General features: G+C 38.8%; 1 protein-coding gene across 5 annotated transcripts in view; it reads left to right on the forward strand.

The window, feature by feature from the left end:
* The window catches only part of PTGER3 (prostaglandin E receptor 3), a 200,671-nt gene that overhangs the window by 88,984 nt on the left and 95,900 nt on the right, over nt 1-15,787 (forward strand). For 2 of the 5 annotated variants that reach the window (XM_054482806.1, XM_054482787.2), the window contains one exon: nt 8,932-8,958. The exons of 2 other annotated variants lie outside the window; for them this stretch is intronic. In XM_054482806.1, coding sequence (XP_054338781.1) covers nt 8,932-8,958 — 27 coding nt within the window. Of the gene's footprint in view, nt 1-8,931; nt 8,959-9,663; nt 10,290-15,787 lie in introns of those variants that run through there. One more of the 5 variants, XM_054482780.1, reaches the window with a different exon arrangement.

Below are 15,787 nucleotides of genomic sequence, written 5' to 3' on the forward strand. Positions count from 1 at the left end.
TTTCTAGGTAGCAAAACGTTCAAGAGGAAGTGAAGCATTAAAGTTTGGAAAATTTGCAGCCTGACCATGCAATAGAAAAGAAAAACCCATTTTCTGGAGAGAAATTCAAGCCTGCATCAGGAATTTGCATAAGTAAACAGGAGCCCAATGTGAATCACCAAGACAATGGAAAAAATGTCTCCAGGGCATGTTGGACACCTTCCTGTCAGCCCCTCCATCGCAGGCCTGGAGGCTTAGGAGGGAAAAAGTGGATTCCTGGGCCCCCCTGCTGTGTGCAGCCTAGGGGCTTGGCGCCCTGCAGCTGCTCCAGCCACGGCTAGAGGGAGCCAAGTTACCGTTCAGGCAGTGGCTTCGGAGGGTGCAGGCCCTGGGCCTTGGCAGCTTCCACATGGTGTTGGGCCTGCAGGTACACAGAGGCCAGGAATTGAAGTTTGGGCAGTTCGTCCTGGATTTTAGAGGATGTGCGCGGATGCCTGGATATCCAGAGATTGGCTGCAGGGTCAGGGCCCTCATGGAGAGCCTCTGCTAGGGCAGTATGGAGGGGAGATGTGAGGTTGGAACTCCCATGCAGAGTCCCCACTGAGACACTGCCTAGTACAGCCATGGGAGGAGGGCTGCCAACCTGCAGACCCCAGAATGTGGATCTGCCAAAGGCTTGTGCAGTGTGCCTGGAAAAGCCTTAGATACTCAATGCCAGCCCATGAAATCAGTCAGGAGGGGGGATGTACCCTGCAAAGCCAGAGGGACAGAGCTGTCCCAGATTATGAGAACCCACCTTTTGCATTGGCGTGACCTGGATGTGAGACATGGAGTCAAAGGAGATCATTCTGGAGCTTTAAGATTTGACTCCCTCACTGAAATTCATACTTGCATGGGGCCTGTAGCCCCTTCATTTTGGCCAATTTCTCCCATGTGGAATAGCTGTATTTACCAAATGCCTGTACCCCCATTGTATCTAGGAAGTAACTAACTTGGTTTTGATTTTACAGGCAAGAGACTTGCCTTGTCTCAGATAAGACTTTGGACTGCAGACTTCTGAGTTAATGCTGAAATGAGTTAAGACTTTGGGGGAGTGTTGGGAACGCATGATTGGTTTTGAAATGTGAGGGCATAGATTTGGGAGGGGTCAAGAGTGGAATGATATGATCTGGCTGTGTCCCCACCCAAATCTCATCTTGAATTGTAGCTCCCATAATTCCCACGTGTTGTGGGAGGGACCTGAGGGGAGGTAATCGAATCATGGGGGCAGGTCTTTCCTGTTCTGTTCTCATGATGGTGAATAAGTCTCATGAGATCTGATAGTTTTATAAAGGGGAGTTCCCTTGCACACACTCTCTTGCCTGCCACCATGTAAGACATGACTTTGCTCCTCATTCACCTTCCACCAGGAAGTGTGAGGCTTCCCCAGACATATGGAACTGTGAGTCAATTGAACCTCTTTTTTTTTTTTATAGATTGCCCAGTCTCAGGTATGTCTTTGTTGGCAGTGAGGGAACAAACTAATACACTGCCCAGTTGATGGCTTTCCTGTAACAGACAGAGCTAATTTTACATTTAGAATCAAAGCACACAGAGTCCTGTTGAGATAGCAAACAAAACTAAGGATGATTGTTGTAATGTTTTCTCACTTGGTAGAATTTAAACACAATCTTGGAAACTCCAGGAAAAATAACAAATGAAAATGTTGCTCTCAAACCTGACCCCGCATTTCTTCGAAAGTAGAATAGAGTCGTCTTGGAGGAGCAGCTCAGGCTTGTAAGTTGGGTAGCTGTGGGTTTGAATCCTGACTGATACTAGGCAGTTGTATAATCTTCAAGACTCTATATCTGATGTTGCTTAGCCTCAGTTTTCTTATTTGTAAAATAGAGTAACATCTACTTGCAGTGCTGCTGCAAAAATTAGAGCTAAACTGTGTCAGGTCACTGTATTTAGAATCACTACAAATCCCCAGAAGGCAAAGATGGTCCAAAGAAAGCCATCTACAGGATGCCTCAACTTTGAGTTTGTAGCTGGAATTTGGATCTAAGAGATAGGAATTATGTGTTCTCAAAAGCAGCAGATGGGCATGATAGGGCCCTAAGCAATTTTACTACAATTCTTTTGGAAATTTCTAATTGTTCTCTAAAGAGTTAACTTCAATTATCATTAGCCATCTGCTGAACCAATGGGATTTCCTCTGTAAGTGCCAGCAAGAATATTCCTGCCAAATAAAGAGAAAGTGCTTTTGAAATAAAACTTGCAGAGCATAACTCACACGGAAATACTTTCAAAGTTAAGAGGAAACAGCCTGAGGCTAGAGCCACCATTAATATTCAGAGCAAAATACGCATGTTGTATGATAAGAAAGAGTGAAAGATAAGCAAAGAATTACCAGTGAAGGCTACATCATCTGAGTCTGTTTCAGAGTGGCCTCTGGGCAACATCATGATACCAGGGCCAGTTGGGATTAAGGAAGACTATCTCCCAAGGCACCTGTTCATAAAAAGAAAAAGCAGGGTACTGTGGTCAGCCAACGGGATTAGGAAATTCAAGGTACAGAACCTAGTACTTGTGCTACTCTTAGCTCATCACATAGCTACTGCCATATTGCAAAATTCACTGGAAGCAAGTGGAAAAATGACAGATGCTAAAAAAAAGGGAATTTATAGAGATTTGGTGTAGCATTTTCCAAACTCGCCTAATCCTATTAATCAGGCAGGGATTGTTGAAATAGAAAATTCTAGGCCCTTCCCTGGAGGTTGAGTCAGAAAGTCTGGCATGGGGCCGAGGATTTTGCATTTTTTTAAACCTTCCAGGTGATTCTTCTCATCAGGCAGGTTTGACATTGATATAGTCCAGTGGTTCTTAAAGTATTGCCCCCAGATCAGCAGCATCAGCATTATCTGGGAACTTGTTAAAAATGCAAGTTATTGGGACCCCACTCCAGACCTATAAATTGGCAACTATGGGGTGGAGTGGGAAGAGAGGACAGCAATCTGTGTTTTAGAAGCCCTCTGGTGATTCTCATCCATACTAAAGTTTCAGATCTACATTTGTCAAATGTGGCCCAGAGAGCTAGCAGTGGGGAGTGTAGCCACTGATTAGGAAATTCTCCTGGCCCAAATTCTCCTAGGACTAAGAAGGCATGAATTAAATCCAGATACTAACTGTTGCTTTTCCCTTGACTTCATTATCTCCTTTTCTATTTTTTAAGGAGCAGTTTAATTTTGTGACCCTTTTTAACTTTCCCACTGATCAAGGCCAATCCCCTTTCTGCTTGATAGCAAGGATTCTTTATTATTTTCCTCCTTGATCCTCTTGCTTCTTTGCTCCCATCTTAAAGACATTGATAGAACAACATTGGTAGTATGGTTGAGGCTCACATTTCTGTCAAATGTGTTTTAATACTGGAATGTATCCAGAGATCTGCTATAATATTTTTAATGGCAAGTTTAACAGATCTTGTCCTCCTTACCAAGCCTCCCTTTTTTTCACCTTTTGGAAGGTCAAGGCAATGCTTAAAGATATTATCCATTTTTAAAATGGCCATCATTTTGAAGGATAGATTCTGGCATCAATGATATGCAAATATTCCCACTCAATGTACAAAAGCAGAAATAAAAACGGAGTCACTAATCAGCTAATGAGACAATTTTCTGACGCAACTGTGAAGAAAGCGTATTAGTGTTAGTTTCTTAGGGTTGCCATCATGAAATACCACATGCTGAGTGGTTTAAGCAACAGAAATTTATTACCTCACAGTTCTGGAGGCTGGAAGTCCAGGATCAAGGTGTTGGCACTGTTGGTTTCTTCCATGAGCTGTGAGGGGAAAACCCGCTCCGTCCCTTTCTTATAGCTTCTGCCAGCAAGCTTTGGAGTTTCTTGGTTTGTAGATGCATACCCATCTATGTCTTAAGGTTCACATAGTGTTCTCCCTGAATGTGTGTGTTCCCACTTTTTAAAGAACACCAGTCATATTGATTTAGGGGCCTATCCTACCTCATCTTAACTAATTCTATCTACAATGACCTTATTTTCAAATAAGGTCGCATTAGGTACCAGGAATTAGGACTTCAATATATGAATTTGAAAGGGGGTGACAAAATCAATTTATAACAAGAAGGGTTCGTAGAGGGAGGAAACCAAATCTAAACTCCAAAATCATAAAGACCTGACATGATGTTGTCTGTGGGACTTAAAGTGTTTAAAAAATTGAATAAAAATCTCAATGACACGTCAGCCCTGGCTACAATTAAGAAATCTATAAAACATAGATGAAAAAAATTGAAGAGGGGCCGGGCATGGTGGCTCACGCCTGTAATCTCAGCACTTTGGGAAGCTGAGGCAGGCGGATCATTCGAGGTCAGGAGTTCAAAATCAGCCTCGCCAATATGGTGAAACCCCATCTCTACTAAAAGTACAAAAATTAGTCAAGCATGGCGGTGGGTACCTGTAATCCCAGCTACTCGGGAAGCTGAGCAGGAGAATCATGGAATCATTTGAGCAGGGAGGTGGAGGTTGCAGTGAGCTGAGATCTTGCCATGGCACTCCAGCAGCCTGGGCAACAGAGTGAGACTCCATCTCAAAAAAAGAAAAAAAAATTGAAGAGGACACAAATAAATTGAAAGATATTCTATGTTCATGGATTGGAGAAAACAATCATTAAAATTTCCATATTACCCCAATCTACAGATTCAATGCAATTCTTATCAAAATACTGGTGACATTCCTCACAGAAATAGAAAAAACAATTTTAAAATTTATATGGAACCACAGAAGACCCAGATAGCCACAGCAATTCTGAGCAAAAAAGACAAAGCTAGATGCATCACACTATCTGACTTCAAAATATACTACAAAGCTCTAGTAACCAACACAGAATAATACTGGCATAAAAATAGACACATAGATCAATGGAACAGAGAACCAAGAAATAAATTCATGCATTTACAGCCAACTGATTTTTGACAAAGATGCCAAGAAAACACATTGGGGAAAGGACAATCTCTTCAATAAATGGTGCTGAAAAAAATGGATAGCCACATGCAGAGGCATGAAACTAGACCCCCATCTCTCACAATACACAAAAATCAACTCTAAATGGATTAAAGACTTAAACATAAGATCCAAACTATGAAACTACTACAGCAAAAGATAGAGGAAATGCTTCATGAACTGGAACTGGGAAAAGGTTTTTTGAATAAAACTTCAAAAGCCCTGGCAACAAAAGCTAAAATAGACAAATGAGATTACATAAAACTAAAAAGCTTCTGTACAGCAAAGGAAATAATCAATGAAGTGAAAAGAAAATCTACAGAATGAGAGAAATATTTGTAAACTATGCATCTGATAATAAGTTAATACCCTGATTATATAAAAAACTCAAACAACTCAACGGCCAAAACCCAAAAAATCAGATAAAAAATGGCAAAAGAACTGAATAGACATTTTTTCACAGGAGTACATACAAATAACCAACAGATAGATTAAAAAATGCAAAACTTCACTAATCACCTGAGGAATGCTCATCAAAACCACAATGATATCACCTCACCGCAGTTAAAATAGCTTTTTTCAAAAAGACAAACATGCTGGCAAAAGAAAGGGAACTCTTACACACGATTGGTGGAAATATAAGGTAATACAGCCATTATGGAAAACAGTATAAAGTTTCCTTTAAAAACTAGAAATAGACTACCATTTGATCTAGCAAGCTCATTACTGGGCATATATCAAAGAAAATGAAATCAGTATGGTGATGATACATCTGCACACCCATGTTTATTATAGTGCTATTCACAGTAGTCAAGATACAGAATGAACCTAGATGACCATCTACAGATGAATGGAGTAAAAAGTAGCTGGGATTACAGGCATGGGCCACCACACCTGGCTAATTTTTGTATTTTTTAGTCAAGATGGGGTTTCACCATGTTGGCCAGGCTGTTCTCGAACCCCTGGCCTCAAGTGATCTGCCCACTTCTGCTTCCCAAAGTGCCAGGATTACAGCTGTGAGCCACCGCACCCGGCCTATATTTATTTATAAAAGTTTCATCTTGAGTTTGGGTCAACTGCCTGTGCTGGTCTCTTGACTCCATAGTCCAGTTGTTGGCACCAATTCATCTTGGTGCTTTGGAAGCCTCTAAAGGCAGTTCATGATCATTCAGAACATTGTTCAGTATTGTTTCTAATGCATGTATTGTTAGTCTTATCCTGACCTTTACATTGTGCCAGTAAAATTCCATTGATTGTACTTTTTCATCACTGTATTTGTGTACCCATGCCCCACTTTTTAAATAAAAAAATAGTGTTTGAAAGACATGTACTTGTGTTCTAAGAAGTGATGCAACTATTTTTGGAAAAAAAATGAAACTTTAAGCATATTTCTAAAGTTCTTTTTGTATCAACACTTCTTGCTGTGTTTTCCCAGTTACGGTGGTATTTGACAAACACCCGGCTGATACTAATCTGGTACACAGCTAAACAAATCATTTTCCTAAAATGGTTCCCCCAAAAGGCTAATTATAAATATAAATGCCTGTAATTACTTAGAGTATATACAAATCATTATAGGAAATATAGAGGGAACTGCATTCGTATGATCCACTTAACATTCACAATATCCTGTAATGAATTCACATTTCAACTTCACTCAGACTTCAAAATTGTACAAAAAATTAACTCTTTCTCATGGTGGAGATAGCTGCCCAAACTTGTAATTGCTCTCCTCTACAGTGAAGTTGGAAATAGCTACTTGAGATGCCATAGACAGCCAAAGTCCAGTTAAGATCAATCCTAGACTGGGTGTTGAAAAATTTCTTTAGGTCTTTCAGGTTTACATTAGGAATCTGGTCGGTTGTCTAAAAAATAAATGTATAATTGTGCATAGTGATGGGATTAGTGGCCCTAGAATATATTTCTGTAACAATTCCACCCTTGAATGAATGATAAAATCAAATAGGGCCAAATATATTTCAAGCAAGAAGTTCTTCTTTGAGAACTAATGACCAATTTCTAGTGATATTATCAGAAGTGTTATAAAAGTTTTTTTATTTCCTGTATTTCTACTGGGGAAAGAGGACAAGGGCAGGATGGATAACTCCAAGTGCTTCCAGTCTCTAGTAACAGAACAATGTTAGATCATGCAGAGAAGGAACATGTCTCCATCTGATTTTAGTATTGTTTTTCTTAGGATTTTTCCCCTCTCTCCCTTCCTCCTTGTCTTCCTTCCCTTCTTCCTTTCCTCCATCTTTCTTCTCTGTCTCCCACTTTCTCTCTTTGAATACTTACTAAGTGAATAAAATCCACTTGACTGTGCATTACTTGGGAATAAGAATCCTGTTATTTCTAAAATGATGAGAATCTATCTGATGCAAAGAGAAAAGGGAAGTAAACTTTTTTAAAGCTTATAATCTATAAGTGCTTTATATCCACCATGTCATGTAACAGTCACCACCTTTCTATGAGATTGTTATTATAAACTTTCATTTCAGAGATAAGAAGCTTGAGGCTCATCTCTAATTTATGGCTTAATTAACTTACTTCCTCAAGGCCTATAGATTTATGTGGTGTTATTAGAATTCAAACTCAAGTTTGTCTGGCTACAAATTATGTATTTCCACTGTAAAGTTTCAAACTATTTTCAATGTTTACAACTGACTGCAAATAGATTGATCTTAGAAATTATGTTAGCCATAAGAAAATAATTATAGTTTCTTAAAGAAATAATGAGACTAAAATCTTAGCTTCCTTCCCTATTCTCTTCTCTCTTTTTTCATATAGGCAGAGATTAAAATTCTCTGAAACTGTGGGTATTATTTTAGCCAGAAAACATGACAATATAGAATAACTTACTTTAATTTCATTTTCAATAGTATATTTGTAGTTTCTTTTTTTTAACTGTCATGTGTTTTTTCTTCCTTTTAGTTGTTGAATGTAGAAAACAGAATTTCAAACTCCCAACTACGTAACAACAAAAAAGAAATATTTGTATTACATGATAGCAAAATGCCGTCAAGAGACACTATTGAACTTGCTTCCTCACACAGAGAAAACTGTAATAGTGAAAGGGGAAAAAAGGATATTAGACTTGAAATCAGAGGTACTGGTTTTGGAATATAGACTCTTCCACCTATCATATACGTGAATTTGGGTAAATGATTTAAAAGCTTTAAGCTTCTGTTCCATCATCTATGACAAAGATCTTAATGCCCATTTGCAGGATTGCTGTGAGGATTAATATGAGGAGACTATGTTAAGACTGTCTGAACATTTTTAAGAGTAATGTCGACATACAGCACTAGTACTGCCAGTCCCCAATCCTGACCCCACAGAAGATCCTACCAAACTATAATGGTAGTCTTTCCAGCAGATCTGGACAACTTCACAAAATGAAGCCTCATAAAAGTCTTTTATAAAGACTGCTCCAATAGACCTGCCTAGGTTAGTGGACCTAACAAGTGGACATAATTAAGCTAGACGGATACTCTTGGCCAGCCTGGGTTCAGGTGAGAGATATCCACTGCCTTTTTCCACCTAAGGCCTAAAATACTAAGTTGGAGCTTTAGCCCTTTAACTTAATTCCTGTTAAAATGCAGCTATCTTAGTGAGTGATTTCTATATACTTTCCTTGGAGCAGCGTGTGACAGAGGAGTGGGAATGGGACAGGGAAAGCATGAGTTGAACACAGGAGAGACAGAAAGGCATGCCTATGACTAGGAGATGCTTGGTAGGCAGAACCGAGGGCATGAATGACAGTGTTCCCCATTTCTATAGTCTCTTCAGATTCAGCCATGCCTGTGTGGTTTATCTTTTGCTACACTTTTAGTCTATTTACCATTACCCCTCACAGAAATAGCTACTTTCATTGAACATCATCTGTGGTTTAGCATCCTGCTAGGAACTTCGCATATTAAATTATAGCAAACTTATACTGTTATTACTCTTTTTCAGATGAGAAAAAGAAGACTCAGAAAGCAAGTAAGTTGCAAAGATAGTATTAAAACTAGTTGCATTTGAATCCAAACCTCTTCACTTTCTGCCAACTGTACTGTTTGTCATATTTCCTTAAATTGAAAGTTCGTATTTTCCTTCCTATCAAGAATGTGAAAGAACCTATCCCAGTCACAAAGATTAGGATATATAGTAGCAGCAGCAGCAACAACAACAAATCCCCAAGTCTTAGCATTTAAAAATGACAAAAGGTCTTTGCCCCCATATAACATGTCTGTTGCGGATCAGCTGTGGGGACTTGGCAGCACATTGCCCTCATCAGAACTCAGGCTATTGGAGGCTTCAAGTGTCACTAGACTCCACAGCACACAGAAGGAAAGAATTGTATGGCAGCTCTTAACTACAGCCGGAGTGAGTATTATGTGATGCCAACCTAAAGAATTATGGTTGTTCCTCGGTATCCACAGGGGATTAGTTACATGACCACCTCCCCCATACCAAAATCCCAGGATGCTCAAATCCCTTATATAAATTAGAGTAGTATTTGCATATAACCTATGCACATCCTCCTGCACATTTTAAATAATCTCTGGATTATTTATAATACCTAATACAATGTAAATGTTGTATAAATAGTGATTATACTGTATCACCTTTTTATTTGTATTATTTTTATTGTCATATTGTTATTTTTTATTATTTTCTTTTCTCAATATTTTGATCTGTGGTTAGTTAATCTGCAGTTTGCAGAACCCCCAGATACAGAGGGCAACTGCACATTGTGGGCACGTACAAACCTATCGTGTGCTGAACAGAGAAGAAGTGGAGGTACTGGTGAGCAGCATTAATGTATACACCAGAATCTCAACAGTAAAGACAGAATAACAATGAAGAAAATAACTACAGGAGCGCTGTGTTTTAAAAAAGCAAGCTCCTCCAGCTGAGTTTGTGACTCTTTAATCCCTGCTTGGGCACTTTCCATGTGTTGATTGACTTGGAAAGGTGGGAGATTACCAGCAAGCCAGGTCATTTGGGCAAACATGGGCATATTTTTAGCAAAGCTGAACAAACTGGTTGGTCACTCGAACTACCCAATTTAGACTTATGGTAAGAATAGTACATGGTTCAGAATTGCCAAGACTGCTGCTTTAGTCAACAGAAATTTTTTCATATGCATGCTGGTAATGCAATGCGTCTCTGGAAGAAATGCAAGAGTATTTTAACATTTGGTCCAGAAGAAATACGTAAAGGGTGTTTGTAGAATTTGGTGCCCTCCTCAGTGACATAAGGTTATGGGTTTGTGAATGGAAAATCTGTAATTTGTTCAGGTTATTAAAACACATTCTAATTCAACATCATCAGACTGGCAAAAAACTTCCACTTTTAGGACTCTCTAAAACCTACATTAACCTTGAATTAACAAAGCTAGGAAGTGTGATGTAGTAGGAGGGGCTTTAAGGAAGGCAGGGTTCATAACCCCATCATGAAGTTGCTTACTACAAGAACTTTAATTAATTCTGAATCTTTCAGTCCATTTCTCATCTGTTATGTGAGAATATTAATAAGTAAATGTGGCAAGTACTGTTGACTCTACCTTCAAATATATCTTGTACTATTCACTTCTCTCCATCTCTAAAACTCCTAATTCAGGCAAAACTAATTTCTCAGCTAGACCACCACACATGCTCCTAATACTTCTCCTCTTGCCCCCACCAGCCCACTCATTACTCAGCAGACATAAAGATCTTTCCTGCCCCAGGTTCTTTGCACATGCTATCCCACTTTTTTCCCTACCTCTTGCATGCTACAGCTCTGTTTCTTCCTTTGGTTAACAGCTTAAGTACTTTCTGGAAGCATTTTTTTCTTGATATTCCTATCTACAGTAGATTTCTCTATTATTTACTATCTCAGCTCATTTGTTTCCTTCATGGTGCCTGTCCTATTTAGTAATTTGTTTCTGTTTGTCTGTCTACCTTTTTGTTTTCTATATTAGAATATGTGTTTCCCAAGGGCAGAGACAGGCTTTGTCTTGTCTGTCCTTGAATCTACCAAGGGCAGTGCCTGGCACATTGGAGGTGCTAAGGAAATATTTGTGTAATGAGTGAAGGAATTGCTGTGAGGAATATGTGAGTTAATTAAGTGCATCTTTAGGTACCTGGGTAGTGCTCAATTAATATTGTTATTCTTTTCCTTTTCTTTACCAGTGCTGCCCAATCAATCTCCTTCTTCTACTCCATATATTTCCCTGCTGAAGGTATACTAGCATGTTTCCCCATCATATGCAAATATCCTAGAAATCCAAACTAAAAGGCAAAGATATTGAAGTACAGGGAACAGAAGAAATTGCTCTTGACTTTGATACATTGCTCTTTTAATACATCTGTGTTTTTGTGAATTATGCACTGAAACTCTTACATGACCTTTCCAACACCAAATTTAGAGGTTTGTAATCAGCAAACAAGTGTTTGTTTCTTATGATTTCTTTCTATAGGTTATACAGTATCTCTAAGTTTTCTTGAACAATGGTGTTAAAAATAATTTTAATACTTTATTGTTATTTTCTTTTTTATTCAAAAATGGGTGGAAAATGAAGATGTAAAAATGCAGAAACTAGTTATAAAGAGTTAGGTAAGGAACAATAGAGTTAAGACAAAGGTAAAAGTAATTAAGCATGCAATCGATGGTTAACATTTAGTTTCTATTGGACACATTAAAATTAAACTGATTAATAGTGTCTTCATTTACAAAGGAAGCAAGTAAGTTTAAAGAATAGCATGAAATGGGCCTGGCACAGTGGCTTATGCCTGTAATTCCAGCACTTTGGAGGCTGAGGCAGGCAGATTACTTGAGGTCAGGGGTTTTAGACCAGCCTGGTCAACATGGTGAAACCCCATCTCTACAAAACAACAACAACAAAAATGAAAATTAGCCAGGCGTGGTGGTGGGCTCCTGTAGTCCGAGCTACTCAGGAGGCTGAGGTGAGAGAATCGCTTGAACCTGGGAGGTGGAGGTTGCAGTGAGCCAAGATCGTCCTGGGCAACAGAGCAAGACTTCGTATAAAAAAAAAAGAAGAAGAAGAATAGCATGAAATGCTAGAATTTATTGGGTATTATATCTAAAAGGAGAGGCATATTTATGAAATTTAAATCAGTTTTAGCTCTCTGTAGAACAGAATCTCCACTCTAAAATATATTATCTCTTGCATATTTGACTTTCTTATATGTTTTTAGTCTGATTTTGTTTGAAAGTAGTGGATTGCCAATACAGCTTGCTCCTTTTTCCCCTGAAAGGTGAGCAAACCCACCCTGTCATTTACTTATGAGGAACTTGTGACCCAGTGAGGTGAAGGAATTAGTCCTACTGGAATGCCTCCATTCTTTGTAATCAGTTGCCTGAATTATTTTAGAGTCTGTTTATTTTAAAAGAATCTTTCATAGTTCTGGCAAAAATTTATTTATAAATGGCTTTGAGTTTGGGGTAGAAAATATTAACTATTAGACAGCTGATTGTTCTAGATGCGCAAGAAGTAAGGCACTCAGGATGTCCTTAACTTTGTTTTCCTCTTGGTTGGTTAATCCCTCCAAATGCAATAAGTTGTTTACTTCAATCTGTTTCTTGTTTAAGACCACTGAAAGTTAATCCATGGAGATCACACTCTGTACCTTCTGAAATAACTCTAACAAATCAAGTTAAAATTTTCCTGACCCTTCTTTGTGTCTTCCTTCACTCCTTAACTCCTGCCAGTATGTGCTGGGAATTTGCCTCTGGACTTTGACACATTTACTCTTTAGATTTGTTATGTCCCACATTAACTGAACTTTGCTATATTCTTAATGTTGATCTGGATTTGCAGAGGTGGTTTTGGAGTTCTGCCCATATTCCCAGCGTCTAATCCCCAGCAAGCCTATTTCTGTTTTCCTCCACTATCCACTGCCTTACATTAAATTACCATTATGCTAGCTACATTTCAAGTTCTTGGTAGCCACATATAACTACTGGTAATCATATTGGACAGGATAGAAAGTTGTATTGAACAGTGCTACCCTAGAGTATCTAGACCTTCACCTACCTGTGCCAGTGTCAGTATCTCTCTCTATAGATGAAATATCTGAGCAACACAAACTAGAATGCCTCGAGTGTCCATAAAATCATTTGGCAAGTTATGTCTCAGTAAAAACGTCCTTGATGTTTTTTTCTTTGTAGTTAATGATGCATTTCATTGCTTTCCAAACTCTTTCACAAGGCTTACAAAATCCATCATGACCTTTACCATTTGTCTAACTTCATTATTTCTCTTTCCCTTGAACTGTACTCTTTTGAACTATTTTACATTTCTTGACTCCAAGTCTAAACTTGCTACTCCTTCTGTCTAGAATATTCTTCCTTTCCTGTTCAGTGTCTCAAGTATTCTCTGGTGCTATGGGACACTTTAAGAGGAGGAGCTTAATCCCTTTGGACAACTTAGAGATGTGGAATTAATTTAATGTTGCTTGATGATTTCTATCATTCAACCTCAGAAAGCAATTTAGGGCACAGGCAATGTGAAACTGCATTTTGTACACAGAAAATTATGAAATACTAAACTTCTTAAGGGAGGAGACCTTAACCTCAGAAACTTAGATTGTTCCTATTGTTTTATAAGAAACAAATCTTTTGTATATTTATCCGTAGATGTGTTTTTGTATGTAACTCCCTTCCGCTGTGTAAACTTTTCCCAACACTCCTTTACCCCACGCCTGAAGAGACAATGGAGGAGAGAATGGAGAAGCTCTGTGAATAAAATGCAAACTGTATTTGAATCCAGTCCAATATTTAACTCAAAGAAAATATTTTAATACTAGCCAGAACTTTTGAGAAGCTTGCTCTAATTCATCCTTTCTTTTTCTTTATGACATCTATCTAGAGGGAACATCTGTGGAAGAGACTCATCCACAGAGAGAGTAGGGTTGGCAGAAGCAGTGCAGCTCACAGATAGGCTGTGGTCCTTCCTGTAAGACAGCACCTGAGCTCTATCTAGTCAGAAACATTTAGAGAGAACAGGCTGAGTTGCAGCAAAGAATGACAAAGAGTTGGAATATCCCCATTAAAGATACTTCCTAGTATTATTTTGTTTTTGTTTGTTTGTTTTGTTTTTTTTGAAATGGAGTTTGACTCTTGTTGTCCAGGCTGGAGTGCAACAGCATAATCTCAGCTCACCACAACCTCTGCCTCCTGGGTTCCAGCAGTTCTCCTGCCTCAGCCTCCCGAGTAGCTGGGATTACAGGCATATGCCACCACACTCGGCTAATTTTGCAATTTTAGTAGAGACAGGGTTTCTCCATGTTGGTCAGGATGGTCTTGAACTCCCAACCTCAGGTGATCCACCCACCTCGGCCTCCCAAAGTGCTGGAATTACAGGCGTGAGTCACCGTGCCCGGCCATATTATTATATCTTAAGCTAATATTTGAATGGATGTCAAACATGGGCTGGCACTTCACCTGTATAGTTTTTCACTGACATTCCCTGTTCTTCCTTTATCCCAGAGACCAGGGTAGAGATCTCTTCAGGAAATCTGTTTCCTTAATGACAATAAGCTACAAGGAGCCTTTTCTGATACTTTTACTCAAGACTGGAGAATTGAACCTGATGCATATGCTTCAGACTAATAAGAAAATGAAAAGAAAATTTGTGATGTTTTGTAATATACCTACAGTTGCAATATCATCCTGAAAATGCAGTCACTATGATGAAGATTTCCCGAATTCCATTCAATAGATCCCAATTTGACCAAGATCAGAATATTCAATTAAACTTTCAGTCACTTAAAGCAAGAACTCATAATCTTCATCAAGCCAAGAATGTACACCCATTTGAGAAACTATTCACAATTCAGATGAAATGACTCTGGTCATTTTTCTTTTCAGTTATTGCAAAATCTGCTTCAGTGAAACATGCCCATCTGTTTCTGTATAATTAAAAAAATATCTTGTACAAGTAATGAAGTACATGAAATCAAACACACTTGCTAAACTAATGGCATATGGAGTTATTATGCACGTGAGACTGAAGTCTCAGTGATTAGATTATGCCTCTCCACTTCCATTATGACTGCAAATTGGTATTCAGCCATTTTCAAATTAGTGACTGTATTAGTTAGTTTGCAGCCTGCTGTAAAGATCTGCCGGAGACTGGGTAAATTATAAAGGAAAGAGGTTTAATTGACTCACAGTTCCGCAGAGCGGGGGAAGCCTCAGGAAACTTACTATTATGGTGGAAGGGGAAGCAAACACATCCTTATTCACATGGTGGCAGGAAGGAGAATTGCAGAGCGAAGCGGGTGGGAAAAAGTCCCTTATAAAACCATCAGATCTCATGAGACCTCACTCACTATCACAAGACCAGCATGGAGGTAACTACCCCCATGATTCAATTACCTCCCACTGGGTCCCTACCATGTATAATTCAAGTGGAGATTTGGGTGGGGATACAGCCAAAGCATATCAGTGGCAACATATAAATCTCAAAGGCTCATGTCTACTTTTGCAGAGTGTTGGTTTTATATGATAGCAGTTACTGTCCCTATGCAGTGAAGTGTGATACAGGCTTTTTCTAAGGCATTACAGGAAACCTCTACCATTTCATCACACTCACTATGCTAAAAGCCATGATGAAATCCATGACTGTGCTCTCTAGCACTTAATTATGTTTTGATTACTACAAATAATTTATTTTCTTACATTTTGTTTCTTAGGATTCCCAGCCACAAACACCCATACATCCTATCAAAACAAAACAAACCATAGCACATATATGTAAACACTTTTAGAACATGTACACATAGATAAACAAGTGTATAGAACGTAACAAAGTTTCTAA

The sequence above is a fragment of the Pongo pygmaeus genome, chromosome 1 (assembly GCF_028885625.2).
Source record: "Pongo pygmaeus isolate AG05252 chromosome 1, NHGRI_mPonPyg2-v2.0_pri, whole genome shotgun sequence".
NCBI lineage: Eukaryota > Metazoa > Chordata > Mammalia > Primates > Hominidae > Pongo > Pongo pygmaeus.